Source organism: Ailuropoda melanoleuca, chromosome 4 (genome assembly GCF_002007445.2).
Source record: "Ailuropoda melanoleuca isolate Jingjing chromosome 4, ASM200744v2, whole genome shotgun sequence".
Classification (NCBI taxonomy): Eukaryota; Metazoa; Chordata; class Mammalia; order Carnivora; family Ursidae; genus Ailuropoda; species Ailuropoda melanoleuca.
In genome coordinates this window covers 114,641,528-114,661,715 of record NC_048221.1, presented here as the reverse complement: position 1 = coordinate 114,661,715, position 20,188 = coordinate 114,641,528, and the positions used below count along the sequence as shown (strand labels likewise).

At 35.6% G+C, this 20,188-nt stretch overlaps 1 protein-coding gene across 1 annotated transcript in view; it reads right to left on the bottom strand.

Annotated features, from left to right (window-relative positions):
• PRKD3 (protein kinase D3) overlaps window positions 1-20,144 on the bottom strand; it is an 81,357-nt gene extending 61,213 nt beyond the window's left edge. The window contains exons 1-2 of the mRNA XM_002914832.4: window positions 19,886-20,144; window positions 12,138-13,089 (exon numbers count right to left, since the gene is read on the bottom strand). Of these exons, the coding sequence (XP_002914878.1) occupies window positions 12,138-12,425 (288 nt within the window). The 5' untranslated portion in view covers window positions 12,426-13,089; window positions 19,886-20,144. The remainder of the gene's footprint in view (window positions 1-12,137; window positions 13,090-19,885) is intronic.
• Window positions 20,145-20,188: the final 44 nt, after the last annotated feature.

Here is a 20,188-nt window from a genome sequence, read left to right as displayed (position 1 = left end):
CTTAACTCTGCTGTTGTAGCATAAAAGGAGCCACAGGCAAAATATTAAATAAGCATGCTATGTCCCAATAAAATTCTATTCACAAAAAGATATGGTCAGATTTGGCCCACAGATGTAGTCTACTGACCCTGGCACTAGAGCAATTGCTGAAAAAAATTTTTTTAAGAGTATAGTAAATCAACAATGGAGATAAAATGGACTTACAGAATATACTCAATTCAAAAGAAGAGAAAATGACCCAAGACCAGAAGAGCCAAACAGAAAACAATATATTTAAATGCATCTATATTAAACACTGTATTAAATATAAACGGTCCAAGCACTTAAAAAGCAGAAGTTGTCAGACTGAATTTAAAAAGCATGACCCAAGCATATGTAATCTACAAAAAACCCCACTTCACATATGAAGACAGAGAGTTTATAAGCAAAAACATGTAAAAATATACCGCAATGCAAATACTAATTTTTTGGGGGAAAAAAGTTAGAATAGTTATATCAATACCACACAAAGATAACTTCAGAACAAAGCACATTACAGAGATAAGGAAAAAAACTTACACTGAAAAAGAAATCAATATATCAAAGGTTGTAAAAATTCTAAATGTGCTGGCAAATAATTTTTGCTTCATGTTTCTAAGCTCTATTAATTAAAACTGAGAGGACTAATACACAAATCTAAAATTATACTCAGAGATTTCAATACTTCTTTCCCAATAAATGGTAGAACAAGTAAAAAGAAATCCATATGCATAAAGAAAACACTATCAACCAACTCAACCTGACCTTCATAAAAAACTTCACTCAACAAGAGCACAAACATTTAAAAAAATTACATTTGTAACATTCAGAATATAGTGTAAGACAGAATTCTACAGTATTAAAAAGAAAAAAACCCCTCAAATTACACAGACTGAAATTGAAGTATATTTTTGGGCCAAAATTAAAATAAAACTAGAAATCAATATAACAGAAAAACATCTGAAAAACTTTCAAATGCTTCCAAATTAAACAATTCATGGATTACAGATGAAATCACAAGAGAAATTAGGAAAAAATTTAAACAAAATATAAGTGAAAATACAACACATCAACATTTGTGGCATGCAGTTAAAGTAGTGATTAGAGGGAAACTTACAGCACTAGACACATATGAAAAGACAAGACTCAAACCAATGACCCAAGCTTCTACCCTAAGAAACTGAAAAAATGAAGTTAAACTCAAAGAAGGTAGAAAAAAGAAAATTAAAAAATAGGAAACAGACAATAATAGAGAAAATCACTTTAAAGGGTAATGAATATAAAGCACAACTTTCACTAATGAATTTGCCAACTTAGAGGAAATGAAAATTTTCCTTTAAAGACACAAATTACCAAAGTGCACTCACAAAGAAACAGATTATCTAACTAGCTCTATGCCCTGTAAAGAAATAGAAACTGAATTAAAAACCTTCTCATAAAAAAAATTTCAGGCACAGATGGCTTCATTGGTGAATTATACCAAATACGTCAGGAAGAAATATCAGTTTTGTAGACATTTATTCAGAAAACAAAGGGAAATACTACCAAACTTTAATGAAGCCAACATTATCCTGATACCAAAACCACACAGAGATAACAGAAGAAAAAAATCACAGGCCAATACATTATTTTAGACAGAATAATATTAATAAAATATGGGAAATTGAATCAAGGAAAGTATAAAAAGGATATATATGATGACCACAAGGGTCTGTTGCAGGAATGCAAGGTTGGTTTAACATTCAAAGGTAAGCCAATATACTTCATCATATAAACAGACTAAAAGATAAAAATACATAGATGCAGAAAAAGTATTTAACAAATTTAGTCATTCAAGATAAAAACTCTAGACCAACTAGGAATAGACAGGAATTTCCTCAACTTGATGAAGAACATCTAAAAAGTTTACATGAAACTTAATGATGGAAGACCAAATGCTTCTACTTTTAAGACTGGTAACATGGCACGTATGTCCACTCTTACTACTTCTATGCAATACAGTACTGGAGGTCTAGCCTCCAGGACAAAACAAGAAAAAGAAATGAAATTTTGGAAGGCAAAGCATAAAACTATCTTTATTTACAAAAGACAAAATCATCTATATAGAGAAACCTAAAGAATTTTTAAAAATTACTAGAAGTAATAAATGAGTTTAGCAAAGTTGCAGGACACATCAAGGTACAAAAATCACCATACTTCTATATAATAAAATGAAAAATCAGACTGAGGTTTTTTAAAACCCCATTTATAATTGCATCAAAACCACGAAACAGGTAACAAATAACATACAGAATTTCAATAAGTTTTTGTTGTTGTTGTTGTAGAAATTGTGAAGTTGATTTGAATGGAAATGCAAAGGACATAGATCGGTCAAAACAATTTTGGAAAAAAGAACAAAGCTGGAGGACTTAATGCACCCAATCATGTCTTTGTAAAATTACAGAATTCAAGACAACATGAAATTAGCTTAAGGGTACACATATATATGCCACTAAAGCAAAACGATGTTCAGAAAAAGATCAAAACATATGTGGTTAACTGATTTACAATAAAGGTCCTAAAGTAATTCAATGAGGGAAGAATAGTCTTTTCAACAAATGGTCCTGAAAATGTCCAATGCAAAGAAATGAAGCTCAATCTTTATCTCACACCTTATACAAAAATTATTTTGAAATGGATTGTTACAAATTGAATTGTGTTCCTCCAAAAGATGTTAAAATCCTAACCCCCAGAACCTGTGATTGTGACCTTTGGAAATAGGGTTTTTGTAGATGGATGATCTAGTTAGGATGAAGTCATTAAGGAGGGCCCTAACCCAACAGGACTGTGTCCTTATAAAACCGGGAAATTTGTCAACACAGACATTTACAGAGAGGTCAATATGAAGACACAGGGAGAACACCATCTATAAGCTAAGGAATGCCTGAGGCCGTTAGAAGCTGGGAGTGAGGCATGAAACAGATTCTTACTCACAGTCCTCAAAAGGAACAAACCTTACCAATAATCTCGATTACAGACAGCTAGCCTCAAGAACTGTCAGAAAAATTTCTAGTGTTTAAGCCATGCAGCTGTGGTAGCCCCACAGAACTAACATATGGACTACACATATAAAGGTAAAAGCTAAAATTATGAAGCTTCCAGAAGAAAACAGGGGACAGAATCTTTGTTACCTTTATGTAGGCAAATATTTTTTAGATATGAAACAAAAACACTATCCATAAAGGAAAAGTTAGTTGTACTTCATTAAAATTAGAAATTTTGGCTCTCCAAATGATACCGTTAAGAGAACAAAGAATATAGTGTATTATAATGAAAAGTATATAAACTAACTTAGATCAGACAAAACAGACTTTAACCCAAAGACTGTAATAAAAGACAAAGAAGGTCATTATATAATGATAAAGGAGTCAATCCAAAAAAGGGGAAATAATATTTGTAAGTATTTATGCACCCAACATAGGGGCACCTAAATATATAAAGTATATAAAGCCAATATTAACAGACTTGGAAGAAGAAATAGCTACACAATAATAACAGGGGACTTTACCACTGCACTTTCAATGGACAGATCATCCAGACAGAAAATCAAAAAGGAACACTGGAGTTAAACTATACATTAGACCAGACACTTAAACACTTGGAGTTACATTCCATCCAAAAGCAGCAGATTACATATTCTTCTCAAGCAAACATGGAACATTCTCCAGGACAGATCATGTTAGGCCACAAGACAAGTCTTAATAAATTTAAGAAGACTGGAATCGTATTAAACATCTTTTCCCATGTCAAGGGTATGAAACTAGAAATAAATTACAAAAACAAAACAAAGCCCTGGAAAATTCACAAATATGTGGACATTAAACAACATGCAATTGTACAACTAGCCAAGGTGAGATCAAAAATAAAAAAATATCTTGAGACAAATGAAAATGAAAATACATATACCAAAACTTATGGGATGCAGGAGAAGCTCTGAGAGAGAAGTTCATAGCAGTAAAAACCTACATTAAGAAAAAAGATCTCAAATAAACCTAACTTTACACCTCAAAGAACTAGAAAAGTAACAAACCAAGCCCAAAGTTAGCAGAAGGAAAGAAGTAACAAAGATCATAGTGAAAATAAATCATAGAGACTAAAAAGACAACAGAAAAGATCAATGAAACTAAGAGCTGGTTTTTTGAAAAGATAAGCAAAACAGACAAACCTTTAGCTTAAAGAAAAAAAAAAGGACTCAAAAAAAATTACAAATGAAAAAGGTGACACTGTGATACCACATACATACAAAGGAACAGAAAAGACTACTATAAACAATTATACACCAACAAATTGAACACTTGGAAAAAATGGATAAATTCCTAGAACAACATACCAAGCCTGAATCATGAACAAGTAGAAAATATTAACAGACCAATTCACAGTAAAAGGTTGAATCGGTAATCAAAATCCTCCCAACAAACAAAGGAAAAAAAACCCAGATGACTTCACTGGTAAATTCTACCAAACATTTAAAGAATTAATACCAATCGTTCTCAAACTCTCCCAAACCATATAAGAGGAAGGAACATTTCCAAGCTCACGAGACCAGCATCACCCTGATACCAAAGACAGACAACGACACTGCAAGGAAAAAAAAATTATAGTTCAATATTCTTGATGAACATAGATGCAAATATTCTCAACAAATATTAGCAAACTGAATTCAACAACACATTAAAAGAGTCATACACCATGATCAAGTGGGATTTATTCCAGGGATGCAAGAATAATTCAACATCTGCGAATCAATAAATGTGATATCCCATATTAACATAATAAAAGATAAAAATCATATGGTAATCTCAATAGATGCAGACAAAGCATTTGATAAAATTCAACATCTTCATGACAAAAACTCTAAACAAAGTGAGGTACAGAGGAAACATACCTCAACGTAACAGGGGCTGTATAAGACAAGCCCACAGCTAACATCATACTCAGTGGAAAAATCTAAGGTCAGGAATAAGACAAGGATGTCCATTCTTGCCACTTTCACCCAACATAGTAATGGAAGTCCTATCCAGAACAATTAGGCAACAAAAAGAAATAAAAGACATCTAAATCAGAAAGGAAGAAGTAAAACTATGTTTGTAGATGACACGAAGCACTCCAACAAAAAATTTTGTTAGAATTAATCAACATTTTGCCAGATACAAAATCAATATATAATAATCAGTTGCCTTTCTATACACTAATAAGTTACTATCAGAAAGAGAAATTAAAACAATCCCATGTATAATTGCATCAAAATGAATACCTATAAATAAATTTAACCAAGAAGGTGAAAGATCTACACACTAAAAATTATATCTATAAGACATTAGTGAAAGAAACTGAAGAAGACCCAAATAAAATGGAAAATGGAAAAATATTTTGTGCTCATGGGCTGGAAGAATATTATTAAAATGCCCATACTACCCAAAATAATCTACAGATTCAATGCAATTCCCATTTTCCAATGGCATTTTTCACAGAAATAGAAAAAACAATCTTATTTATACAAAACCACAAAAGACCCTGAATAGCCAAAGCAATCTTGAAAAAGAACAAAGCTGGAGGCATTTACATTTCTTGATTTCAAACTACACTTCAAAGCTATAGCAATCAAAACAGTATGGTATTGGACTAAGAATGGACATATAAATCAATGGAACAGAACAGAGAGCCTAGAAATAAACCTATGCACATATGGCCAATGAATTTATGACAAAGAAATCAAGAATATCCTATGGAAAGGATAATCTTTTCTATAAATGGTGCTGGGAGAACTGGGACAGCCAAATGCAAAAGAATGAAAATGAACCCCTATTTATACCATACACAAAAATCAACTCAAAATGGACTTAAGACTTGAATATAGGACCTGAAAACACAAAACTCCTAGAAGAACACATAAGTGATAAATTCCTTGACATCATTCTTGGCAATGATTCTTTGGATTTGACACTAAAAGCAAAGGCAACAAAAGCAAAAATAAACAAGTGGGACGACATCAAACTATAAAGTTTCTTCTCAGCCAAGGAAACCATTGACAAAATAAATGGCAACTACAGAAGGAAAAAGTATTTGTAAATAATATATCTGATAAGGGCTTAATACCCAAAATATATGAAGGACTCCTCTAACTCAATGGCAAAAACAACAACAAACACTCCAATTTAAAACTGGGCAGAAGAACTGAATAGACATTCCCCCAAAGAAGACAGATAAGTAGCCAACCCGCACAAGAGAAGGTCCTCAACATCACTATCAACAGGGAAATGCAAATTAAAACCACAAGGAGATATCACCTCTTGGCTGTTGGAATGGCTATCATCTACAAGACAAAAGATAACAAGTGTTGGTGAGAAAGTGGAGGAAAGGGAACCCTTACACACTGCTGGTGGGAATCTAAATTTGTGCAGCCACTATAGAAAACAGTACGGACAGAAAAAAAAAAGAAAGAAAGAAAGAAAGGGAAGAGTACGCACGTTCCTCAAAAAAATTAAAAACAGAACTACCATATGATCCAGCAATGCCATTTCTGGGTATATATCTGAAGAGAATGAAATCACTACCTCTAATAGATAATCTGCACTGCACGTCAATGCATCATTATTTACAATAGCCAAGACATGGAAACAACCAAATGTCCATCCAAGGATGAATGAATAAAGAAATTGTGGTATATATACAATGGATTATTATTCAGCCACAAAAAGAAGGAAATCCTGCCATTTGCAACAGCATGGATGGACCCTGAAAGCATTATGTTAAGTGAAATAAGTCAAGCAGAGCAAGACAACTACTGTATAATCCCATATGCGGAATATCATAAAACTTAATTCACAGAGACAGAGAACAGATTGGTGGTTACCAGAGGCAGAGGGCAGGAAGGGGGAAAATAAGTGAAGGTAGTCAAAGGGTACAAACTTCAGTTATAAGATAAGTAAGTTCTGGCACTATAATGTACAGCATGGTGCCTATAGTTAACAATTCTTTATTGTATATTTGAAAGTTGCTAAGAGAGTAGACCTTAGAAATTCTCATCGCAAGAAAAAAAATTAACTGTGGGAGGTGATAAATGTTAACTACATTTATTGTAGTTATCATTCTGCAAAATATACACATATCAAATGTTGTATACCTTAAACTAATACAAATTTATGTATCAATTACATCTCCATAAAACTGGAAAAAAATTAGAAGCAAAATAAATGACCAAAATAAGAAAATGGTTGTAAACTTTATGCATCAGGATGACTGAACAGTAGCCTTTAAAATGATGATTATTTAGACTATTATTTAGATTAAAAAGAGGGAAAGGATGAAAAGAAGCCAGATTGGAAGAAAATATTTGCATTTTATATCCAATAAGAACTTGTATTTAAGATGTTAAAGAACTTTTGTACCTCAATAAGATAAACAATCTGTACAGAATTTAACCAAAGAAAATATGTGAATGGCAATTAAACCCATGGACAGATAACAAATCTCATTAGTCACTAGGAAAATGCAAATTAAAACCACAAGGAGATATTACTATATACCAACCAGAACAGTTAAATTAAAAAGACTGGAAATACCAAGTGTTGGCAAGGATATGGCCATCTTTCCCTAAATATTTACCACAAGGAAATGAAAACATGTATCTACAATTGAGATGTGAATGGGAATGTTCATAGCAACTCTATTCATAATGCCCCCAAATTAGAAAAAACTCTAATATCAATCAACTGATAACTAAATAAATAAAGTATGGTACATCTATACAATGGAACAGTACTCAGTAACAAAAAGGAACTACTAACATACCTAACCGCACGCATTAAAAACAAACAACAAAAAACACTGAGGTATGTGTAAAGATGGCAAAACAGAAGACTACGTACTATGACTCTAATACAAAATGATAGCATAGTATACCCTGTTCTGCACTTACGTTATCTACATGTCCTGTATATCTTGCAGATCTCCCTCTCCCCCATCCATGTACACACAAAGTATTCCCTTTTTTAATAGCTGCAAAAATTTTTAAAGAATCCCACAAATTACATCTCAGATCACTACAGTGTTACTTTATTTTTTTTTTAAAGATTTTATTTATTTATTTGTCGGAGACAGAGAGGACACAAGCAGGGGGAGTGGCAGACAGAGGGAGAAGCAGGCTCCCCGCTGAGCAAGGAGCCCCATGCGGAACTCGATCCCAGGACCCTGGGATCAAGACCTGAGCCAAAGGCAGACGCTTAACTGACTGAACCACCCAGGCATCCCTACAACGGTACTTTAAACAGCCTTACAAATTTGTAAACTCTGTTCTTGAATCTGAGGTCAAATTCCTATTCCTTATGTCTGATGTCAATTATTACTAATATGTTGTTAATGTTGGACAGCAAAAAATGTAAAATAGATGGACTATACCTTTGGTATTATGACTAGATTAAAAATAGATTTTAAAATATCTGAAATATTATTAACATGAAATTATAGGTCAGGTAACCCTCCTCCCTTAATTTAAAAGTAGGGTTGCCCTCTGTGCTTATTTCACTTTTAGAGGCCTTTCTTCTGGTCCTCCAAACTAAGAGCTCTTTTCATCACTTTTCAGCCTTGTTAGTTTCTCTATAGAAAGAGACGGGAAGGTTCTTCTGGAGGAATAATGATTTCATTTCAAGGGTCAGAGCAGAACACTAGGGCCATAATCTTCAAAAATTTCTGGAACACAGGAACTCTGTCTTATTAAACTTTGATAAAAATCAGTCCCATTCTCACCCCCAGAAAAACCTTACTTTTCTTCCTGAATTTTTTATGTTGGTTATCATCATCACCACCCATCCAGTCACTCACACTGCCCTTCCATCCTTTGCTCTTCCTCTATGCTCAATAGGCTAAGTTTTACGAACACTACTTTCCCAATACCCTTCAAATATATCACTTTCCAACCATCTCAGTTCAGATCTTCATTACAATGGCTTCTTATCTGATCTCCTCACTTTATGTCATATTTGGTTACACATTTAAGCTTTCCACAACACAAATCTGATCATGCTGGGTTGCTGCACATAGACCTTAGTTAAATCTCCACTCTTACAGGAACCAAGCGTGAAACTTTTCTTTGGCATGAGGAAGGTAGTGTGGTGCAGTGAAAAGAGGATACAAGTTTGTAAGTTAAAAAAGACCTGTGTTTGGGAGCACCTGGGTGGCTCAGTCAGTTAAGCGTCTGCCTTCAACCCAGGTAATGGTTCTGTGGTCCTGGGATCAACCCCACATGTGGCTCCCTCCTGAGCAAGAAGCCTGCTTCTCCCTCCCCCTCTGCCTCTCCCCTCCACTCATGCTCTCTCTTGTGCATGCTCTCTCTCAAATAAATAAAATCTTTAAAAAAAAATCTGTGTTTGAATTCTGACTTTCAGCAAGTAACTATGTGTCTCTGAAATTTCGTTTCCTCCTTTATTCAACAGCAATTATATCACCTATACCCTTTCCACTCCCTGAGGTCCTTGGAGAAGGGGCATCAATATCACCTAAGAGTATATTACAAATGCAGACCCACCCCAAGCCTACTCATTCAAAATGTACATCTTAGTAGAATCACTAGATGATTGGCATACACATTAAAGTCTGAGATGCACCACAGACTTGTGAGGATTAGTTAGAAAGTGTGTGTAAAGCTCCTGATACAGAGTAGGCACTCAATAAATGTTGCCTATTATAATCTTCCTCTTTTCCCTTTCTGTATCTTTGATCATCCTGATTCTTTTGCCTGAGACGTATTCCTCGCCTCCCGTATAACTGAAATTTTGCTCACTCTGGATCAAAGGCAATGTTACTTTCTGTTTGAAGTCTTCTACATCCTTTATCAGCCTCAGAAGAGCACTCTCTAACTTCACTTTCTACTTTTTATGTTTTACTTTGGTGAACAGATTTCCTTCAGACTATAAGCTTTTTGAGGGAAGGGACATCTGGTTAATCTATTTCCTAAACTTTAACCAGTACCCTATCTTTTAGAAGGCTCAGGTAAATGCATTTACTAAGGACAGATATAAGAAAAGTAGGTGTGCCCATGAGAGTCCTGGCACTAAACCTGGAGCTGTACATGTGTAACAGGAATGACTGGTGAGCAAGTGCCCAAGGCATAAGGGAAGGTAAAAACAAAAGAACTTCTGACGTGGTTTTTCCATCCTCCAGATGAGTTAGGGATCCATGAAACATCTCTATAAAATCTTAGGATCTGAGCTGGTTCCCTTAAGATTTTTCTCTGATTTGGCCTGAAACAGGTCATCCCTCGAACTCTTCTCCTTTATTTGTCTATAGCAGTGAAGACCCAAATTTAGATTAAATGATTCAGAATCTCACCACTGGAATTACACACCAGAAGTCATCCCAACTCAATCATTTGATAGTTGGAAATTAAAATCCAGAGAAGTCAAATTACTCGTGCGAAGTTATACAGTAACCTAGTTTCAAGCTCAAAACTCTTTTACACTACACTTAAACAACAGTTAGGATCCCAGCAAATGTCAAAAGGAATGTGTAATATGCTTATGCCTATATAAACTATATATTTTTGCCAAGTACATACCCATTTCACTATAATATTGATTCAAATTCAGTTTACTATGATATTCATTTTACAATGACTTAATTCTATTTTATATCTACATAAAGTTTACCCTGAATTATTTTTCCAGCTCTATCCTATTTCCTTGGTATCACTGTATTTTTTCATGGATTATGATGTTCAATCTAGTTTCCTAAGAGTTTAACCCATCTGACTCACATCTTAAATCCACACTAAAGATGAAGTAACATGAATTCTAACATAATCCTGTAGAAAATCAGTATGCCTCTGTATGAATATAAGAACAAAATGAAATTTTATGAGATTGAAAACAATAGTACAGATGCTACCAAAACATTAGTTATAAATTTCTATGGGTTCAAATAAAAAGGAAACATTTAAGTTACAAACTGTAGTTAAGATAAATTCTTATCTTTAAATTAAAAACCTAGTTGCCAAAATATTTGTGAAAAACCTCTATAACATTTAATGAAAAGGAAAATAAAAGCAAAAATACTTGAAGACATGCAGGTGGTTCTACAGATCTACAAAAGGAAAGGGAATCTTTAGGCCACATTTCAATAGATAAGTTACTGTTACCACATAGGAGACACACACTATTTCGACAAACCACAGAACATTTCTTTAGACTGTTAACTACTTCTACATCAGAAGATAAGACAAATCATATAAAACATAATTAAAACAAAAACAGTAAGATGAGGAGCCTGAATACAAATATATTAATCTCACATGATACGATTTTTAAACTAAAAAGTACACTAATTTGTTTGAAACAAATATGAAACATATGCTCAGTCCATTAAAAATAAAATGTAACCGATTCTTACTACTTAAACATAGTTCTATGATAAAATAGAGAACATACCCACTTACCCATCAAATCAAGATTATTAAAGACATTTAGCTAAGGTTCCTCAAAAAATGGTACAGTATAGGGCAGGAGGTAGGCAGAAGGGAAACAAAATAAAACCACCCTCAATTTTAAATTTTTATATATTGTCATAATATTCAAAACTCATTTACCTATTTTTTTAAGCAAGAAAGAGTGGTCTTCTCATATGAAAGGGCAGTATAGGTGAAATCAAGACCTAAAGGAAAGGAAGAAGGTACAAAAAAGAGGGCAGAATTCGGGGCACCTAGGAAAAACACGTATGAACCTGGACTCAGCCACAGCTGTGTCCCATCCTTTTGATAAGTCACCTGGATACCCTGTACCCGCTGCCTCCCATTTTCTCTAAAAACAAATAAGATTTCTGAAGTCCTCTTGATTTTATATGGATTTCCCTGCTCTCAAAAGAAAAACAGTATTTTAAAGTTAGGATAAAGGCTCCAGTTGTTAGAATCTGAAATTTCAGACTTTAGGCTTCTAGTACATTAGAACACTCTTCCAAAATGATCCAAGTTAGGATATAAACAATTGACTGATCCATATATGTTAACTCACTGTTGCATGTATAATTTATAGAAAAGCATTAGATACAATATTAATTAGAAAAACTACTGACATAAATGGCATGCACGGTACCTTTTGATAAACAATGGAGCACACAAGATCCTTGACAGCAGATAAAGACAGTTCCTGGGCTTCGATGGTAACGCTCTCCCGTGTAAGGCCAATTTGCAGCAGAAATGAAATAGTATGCTCTGAGCCTCTGGAGTTAGTGAGTGATGGCGCACTGAAGCTTCCATTAGAGAGTCGGGCAGAGAGTCCTGTTTTAGGACTTGAACACGGAGAAGGAGCTGGAAGCACAGCAGGAAGAGTTGCAGGTAATACAGACTTCTGGGCTGATGGAGGGGAATTGTTTGCAGACATCTGCCTTTCTTTAATCCTTTAAAATAGTTGTCAATTCTTTTTCAGTGGTTATGAAGAGGCTTTAAAATCACAGCAGTAAAAAAATGACTGTACTTTTGGATTTAATTGAAGACTTTATTTCCTGTTTTAAGCCACTCATGCCAATGACTGGAACTTCTACAAATGTGAGTTGAATACAGAAAAGGTCCTACTTCCCGTAATATCAGTCCCATCAAAAAAGAGTCTCGTCTTTAGGACCACAACCAGGGATGTGGAAAGGATTTAACATCACTGAATTATCTTCATCAGAAAAGAGTTGACATTGCTTCTTCACTAACCATCTTCATTTATTGTCTTTTAAGTCTACTCTTGTCTCTCTCTTTTAATTTCAGAAAATACATATTGAATAAAAGTTGTTTTTCTACTAAGATGAAATCCTCCCGGTTTAAAAAACAAGTGTTTAGGATTAATCTATTTAACCCTTATCTTGACGTTTACTGATTTAATGGGACACTTTCTCAAATGTCCACACCTTAAATCACCTTCTCAAATATCTTTGCTTTCATTTTTGAGGGGGCAAATTTTTCCATGATGAAGCACAAAGCTTTTTAAAACAGTACAGGCATATTTCACTTGATGAATGGGTCCACTGAGAAAAGTTGATGCTTTCTGAAATGTAGTCAGCCTGGAAGGAATTTTAAAAACACTCTTAATATTTCATACACATTTGACATTATTTTAAAACTGCAAGAATCTCTGCATTTTTTTAAATGATAAGTTTTGGTTGTATGTAATTCACAAGAAATCCTAGTGGGTAGCCATTTGGGGGGTCTAGTTATCAGAGACATTTTTTGCCAGAGCTATAATTTTAGGGAGAGCCTCCTGCCCACCACCACCACCAAGTCCCTGACACTCCTAATACCTGAAACCTGAAGATCAAACACTTTTATTCCACAAATATACAACTGAGTTAGGACAAAAACGAAAAATAGAAGGGACTAAAAGAAGGTTAAAATGGACACTGTCATAAAAATAAAGTACATCCAACTCAGCCACACAAAAGATGTATAATACTGTCCTAATAAAGACATGTCAAGAGTATTCTTTTTTATATCAAAAAGTCTAATTATGCCAAAATATGATTGCTGACTTGCTTTGCTGACAGATTTCTTTCAGAAGGCTAAGGAAGCAGAAGGGGACATACTATGCAGTTATAATGTGAACGACGTATTTATGACAGGATCACAAGAAAAAGTGATGTTATTATAAAGGGTTTCTAAAAGTAAAAAAAGAGAGAGCACTATACAGTTACAAGCATATCACAGTTTACAATAGTACAGCTCAAAACAGAAGGTATGACCTCGATGGCCTAAGTGAAACAGCTCACAAGGGATCTTTCTAAATTTTACACATATACCTGTACAATTCCAATGATGAAAAAGAGTGAAGCATACAATGTGGCTGCAGAATGACTCTCTGGAGAGGAGTTAACGGAGCTAAATGAATTAGGATGACAGAAGAGCAAAAACATACAGATACGGTAACAGGAATTCAAAAGCCCAGGAAAAACTGAGGCTTAGAAAAAATTGCTTAAAGATAACAAAAGCTTGTATAACTACATTCAAATAAATATTATTCCACCTTATATGGTACAGCACTTCACATCTTATAAATGTTTCACATACTTTACCTCATGCATATTTCTTTGGAGACAAATATGATTTCTGCAGGTGAAAGAACAGAAGCATAAGCAGATAAAGCAATGAGCCCAGCATCACATGGGTATTAAGAGGCGGGGCGGGGGGGGGGGCCGCCTGGGGGGCTCAGTCTGTAGCATCTGCCTTCTGCTCAGGTCATGATCCCAGGGTCCTGGGATTGAGTCCCACATTGGGCTCCCTGCTCAGTGGGGAGCCTGCATCTCCCTCTGCCCCACTCTCCCACTCATGGTCAGTGTCTCTCTGTCTCTCTCTCTCTCGCAAAAATAAATAAAATCTTAAAAAAAAAAAAAAAAGGCGTAGTGAGAATTAGGACCCAAGTTTCATACTTTCTTACCAAGTACTGTCTCCACAATAACATACTATTGGTTAAAGAGAAGAGGGAACTGAGAGAATCACTGCTCAGAGAGGATGTTGTTAAGGTTGAGAGAGCACGTAGAGGAGGCAGAATTGCTCAACTTGTATTTTGCTTATCTTCTCTCAGTTTTTAACTAAAGTTGTAGAAGAGCAATGAGAACCGAAACCCAAGCCTGGTGAAAGAGAGGCTAAAACAACTTTATGTGAGTGCAAGTCTTTGGTTCCAGATGCAACTCATTCTATGTTGCTAAACCAATTTGCAAGTGTAATCACAAAGCTGACTCCTATAATCTTGGAGAAAGAGCTCAGAAAGAAATAATCAGGGCCTGGAGATAGGTCAGAGTTGCTTCAAATTTTATGAGCTGGAGAAGTGGAGAAGCGGATTCCAGAAATCACAGACATATAAATTTAATATTAATCTTCAGTCGAATCTGAGAATAGATTATAAAAACAAGTGGTTTCTGAATACTTAGAAAAGAATATAATAATCACTGGATGACAGCATGAATTCAAACAGAACAAATAATGCCAAATCTACTGCATTTGCATCTTGGAAAAGAATGATTACTAGACTTGTTAGATGCAGGAAAGAATAATAACTTACAGTCACTGAGCTCCAACTATCTGTCAGACACTGTTCTAAGCACTTCATATGTGTTACTTCATTTAATCCTCTGCAACAACCCATTTTACAGCTGAAAAAAGTCTTAGAAATTAAAGTACTTGCCCAAGATCACACAATGAGCAAAGCCGGGGGGGGGGGGGGGGGGGGGAAGTGTATTCTGGCCAAAACAGTATTCAAGACGGTTTTTCACATTATTTTTGCAAATATGTTGTTTGAGTATGAGTTGGATATTAGTGTAGTTGGGTAAGTTTACTGGTCTATATCACCTAGATATAGTCTTTAGGGGACGTGCTTGGAACTCTATCCTTGGCCCTATATTTTGATTATTTATAAGATAAAGACACATAAGACATGCTTATAAAATCCTCAGAGTGTACAATCCAGGAGAAACAAACTAAAATTAAACTGAAATGTAACAAGGGAGGGTGCAAACCTTTACATTTAGTTTCAAAAGTAAAATGTGCAATGGAGAAGAAAGAAGTGCTCACTAGAAGCTCTTCATAAGAGGAGTTAGCCACCTAAGAGTTTAACAAGGGCTGCCAGTTAATCCACGACTAAAAGAACCAATGCAAATACAACCCCCCAGGACACTGAGAACAGGTCAACATCTATCTGTAAACTCTGCTGCTAGTCAGCCTACATTACCATTGTATTCATTTCTACACTCCACATTTTTAAGAGCTATATTGATTAAAAAATACTAAGAGCATACATTCAGATAAATGTTAAAACAATGTCATGTGACAAATATATGCTTAACAAAGCTAAATAGAATAATGGTCTTCAAATATTTGAAAAGGTGTTAAGAGAACAATCATCTTTACTCAGTATCACTGCAGAGAAGTAAAACGTAGGTAACAGCAGTACTTGCTTCCCTCACTGGACCTCGATTACGAGGATGGAGCTACTGCATGTAAAGTACCTTCAACAGCACCTGGCTTACAATTAAGCGCCCAGTAAGTTCCAACAATTTTCATAGTAATTACATGAAGGAATTAATAATTAAGGTCCGACTTTATGCTAAATGCGGTAATTGAGATATGACACTTCATTACATCCTTAAAACCAGCCTAGGGGATTTAACTCTGTTTTACAGAAAAGGAACCAGAGTTTCAGAGAAGTTGCTTGCTCACATCGAACAGGAGATGGACCTGGGATTCAAACAAAAGTTTCCCTGACTCCAAAGCCCACGTTCTTTCTATTATTTCATTCCACCTCCAACAGCCTAACAACAGAACAGGTTTTCCCCTGAGGTAATGAGCTACTTAACATACAAAACTGGAGTAGTTTCAAAGGCTGAACAACTATCATAAAAAAGGTAGTAAAATATCTACGAATAATACTGTATTCAGGTTAAATACTTCAAAATACAAGATGCTGCTGTGTTCAGTAATAATTTATTTTCAATGGATGTCTTCCCACTAAATTTTTATTTTATTATACCTGTTAATATTAGCCAAATAACAGCAACTGTCTAATACAATCGCCAATTTATCAGAACTATTGATAACAATTAATAAGCTATATAAATGTTATACTTTTGTATAAAAATATTTTTTTAAGTTTCCGCATGAAAACAAATAGAGGAAACTAAATGAGCTGTCATATTAGCCTCTGCCCACTCATCCCATCTGTTTCCTCTCCTTTTATCTTATGGAACCCTGTTTGCTCTGTAAGATGCAACAAGATGTAGGATGAAAAATATTAAGATTAATATCAAAAAAAATCTAATAACTGTAATTTATTTTGTCTTTATGTTTCAATTAGGAAACCAAGACAAGACAATTACTAATTTATAAACTGTATAGCAATTAGATATGTTTGTTTCTAACAGCTATGAGTTGGCAAGCATTTCTAGTATGTTTATTTGGAACATCTCAAATATTCTTTTGGGGAGTTATCTGTCACATACCCAATTCAAATGAGCTTATATAATCCATCACCACGGCCGAATGGAATCAAAAGATGAAATATTAAAGGAATCTTGAGCCCTACCTGCCCTATTGCTACAAAGTAGACAAAGGCCCATTACTTTATGGTAACATCACAAGTTGATCCACCTTTCTATCACACTCCCTTACCTCCCCCTGCATGTACATATCTCATAATTTAGCAAAGCCTCTAATTAGAAGGTCAAATAGCATTTTCATTCAACATTTACTGAGCGCCTATTACTTGCCAGACTTAACTAGAGACACTGTGGTTATACAGCAGTAACCAAAACAGACATGGCTACTGCTCTTTCTGGAGCTTACAGTGAGATGTGGGACACACACATTAAACAAACACCATTCACATAAATAGCAAGGTAACTACAAATTATGAAAAGCAGTATGACAAAGTATACTTAAAGGACCTAATTTCAACTGGGGTCTCACACAAGGTGACCTTAAGGAAGTGGTGCTTAAGCTAAGACCTAAAAGGATAAGTAGGCGTCAGGGAAGGACAGGAGGGAAGAGGATTCCGGGAAGACAAAACAAATCCAGTTCTTAAATGCTTCAAAAGGAAGCTCATTATTTAGTATACCCAGTGTCCTTTCTGTAATCAGTAAAGGCTAAATTGAAGAGGTAAAATGCTTTTCCTATTCTCAATACCATAATATTTACCATGACTTCCTACTAGTAATGGGTTGTCCTGGTTCAATTTAGTTTTGTGTGCTAAGGAACGTTAATGAATGGAGGGTCTTTTTTTTTTTTTCCTCCTGTTAATACGCACACGTATTCTTTTAGCATGGAAAAAAGCACGTGGCCTTTTCCAGTGCAATCCTGCCTAGTGTCCTAAAGTCAATGTCTATGTTTTGCCTTGATACAGGCTTGATCTGGTTTAATAATCCTAGTCTTGTTTTTATACTGTATACCGTATTAACAATTCAAATAACTTTTTTGGGTTTTTTAAATCATAGTCTATAGCAATCCCGACATCATTTTACATATTTTCAAAAATATAACTATTACCTTAATATAATACTTTTCCTAAAGGCTCAGCATTCAACTAAATTGTTTGATGCTAAAATTCTCATCTGGACCAGTGATATTTGAATCTCGGTCCTTCCACTCTCAGAGTACAGAGAGCACACCATGTCTGCTCTCTGTTCAGGCACTGAAAAGTTTATCCGGTAATAAGATTACAGTCTGCCAATCTGGCCAATGCTGTATGAATCTACGCGGAGCTTGATGGACCTTCATCGCCTCTCTTTGCCCCAGTGGTATCTGAGAAATCTGACTGGCTAACAGCCAATAAGCAATTTCTCACACAATGTCACTGTAAACTAACCACACAAGTGGAGAAAACTTTTTTTCTGTACTAAAATTAAAATTAAAACATCTCCTAAGTATATCATCTCAAATTTTTCTACTGCTCCAAAGAGGCACACATACAAGTTCAATTTAAATTACATAATCAGAGACTCAAAGTAGTACTAGCACATAAGATTGTGAACCCTAAGATTAAACCAAATTAAAATCTGTACTAGCAAATAATTTCCGCATACAGCCAGTTCTGTAAAAGTAGTTTCTTTTAAAAATGAGCAATTATTTTTAAAACAGTAATATTTTCATCAATTTTAGAAAGTCTTTTTAAAAAAGAGAAAATGTCCTTTAAAAGTGCATTTAAATGAGGTTTTTTTCAATTCTAATGTAATTTTAAAATTTTAATGTCCAAAAGCTTGATTTATTAAAGCCTTTTTTGCATATGCCAGTGTTAAAAACAACCCAATGCGAGAAATTTCTTTTAAAGAGGTCATCTATTGAAACTGAAAGCTTATAAAATTTGTGTATCTAAAAGACTCACTACTGAGATGCTTAAAAAAATTAAGTCTCAAGATATGAAACAGTCAACACCTTGAATGTGAGTCATCCTAAAAAGTGAAATGCTATCCACCAAATTATAGAACTTAGTATGGAAACTGGCTTGTCAAATACTCCAAGCTTATCTGATCAGGTCTACCACAACTATATTACCTGCTGAAGCAAAACCTAACACGAAGGCTTCTGTGACGTGTTTAAAATACTTTCACTAGAACTCGCAACTTCTTTTTGACTGAATTTTCATGCTCTCAATTCATCCTAACAGGGGAGGAAGAAAAGGTTCCTTGATCAAATAAAAATCAGAAGTCTAGAGCTAGGTCAGGGAACTTTATGGATGTCCTCAGCAGCAAATCCAGAGGTACTCCCCGCCCTCGACGCATTAGAAGTTGGTAAGTAAACTTATCTAAGCGAAATCACTGTCGCCAAAAATGTTGGAAAGAACTGCAACATTAAGTACAAAGTAGAAGCAGTGTAAGAGTAATACAATGCAGCACTTTCTAGGGTACAGATTAAGGCATTTAGAAAGTTTTTGTTTCATTTGCGGCTATAGGTCATTAAAGCTGTGTAGTACAAACTAGTAGTTCAGGGTGTAACTTATCCTTCCTAATCAAAGATGACACCGATATCTTACTTCCTGTGGGGATGGGTGTGGTTGAAGAGACAGTTATGTCCAAGCCATCAATCTGTGTATGGAAAAGTCTGCGGGTCTCACACATGCCTGTCGCTCGATTTATATTCGAGCCTGTAGTCGGCAAGGCCTATGCTGCGATGACTTCAAACAAAATATCCAGCAGGCAATCGAATTGTGTGTGGTTATTGTTACTGCTCAAAGAAACAGCCGCACTCCTCAGCGTTTCATCTCAAGAAAAAGCTCCCGGGGGTGAGAACTACTCAGAGCAAGGCTGCAACTTGCAAAACCAAGCACAGTCAGGAAACTGGGGTGGGGGCTCACACATTCTCTAAGCACCATTTACTCACTCCTTTGAGACGGCTACAACACGAAGCGATGAAATGAAAAGGAAAAAGGCTCATCCCAAATTCGGCAGCTTGACTGTCGCCGGTCTGGCGCCGGGAGCCAGCTGGAGGGACCCCGAAACAGCCCGCTCCCGAAGCGGTCGCGCCCGGTGGTCGCCCGCGGAGCGCAGACCCAAGTTGGCCTCCGCGCCCACGCCGGAACTTGGCCCCATCTGGCGGCCGCGCCGGCGCCCCCGCTCGCCGCGGCGCCCCCTGCCCGCTCCTCCCGCCGCGCGCTCCGCCAACTTCCCGCCGCCCCGGCGGTCG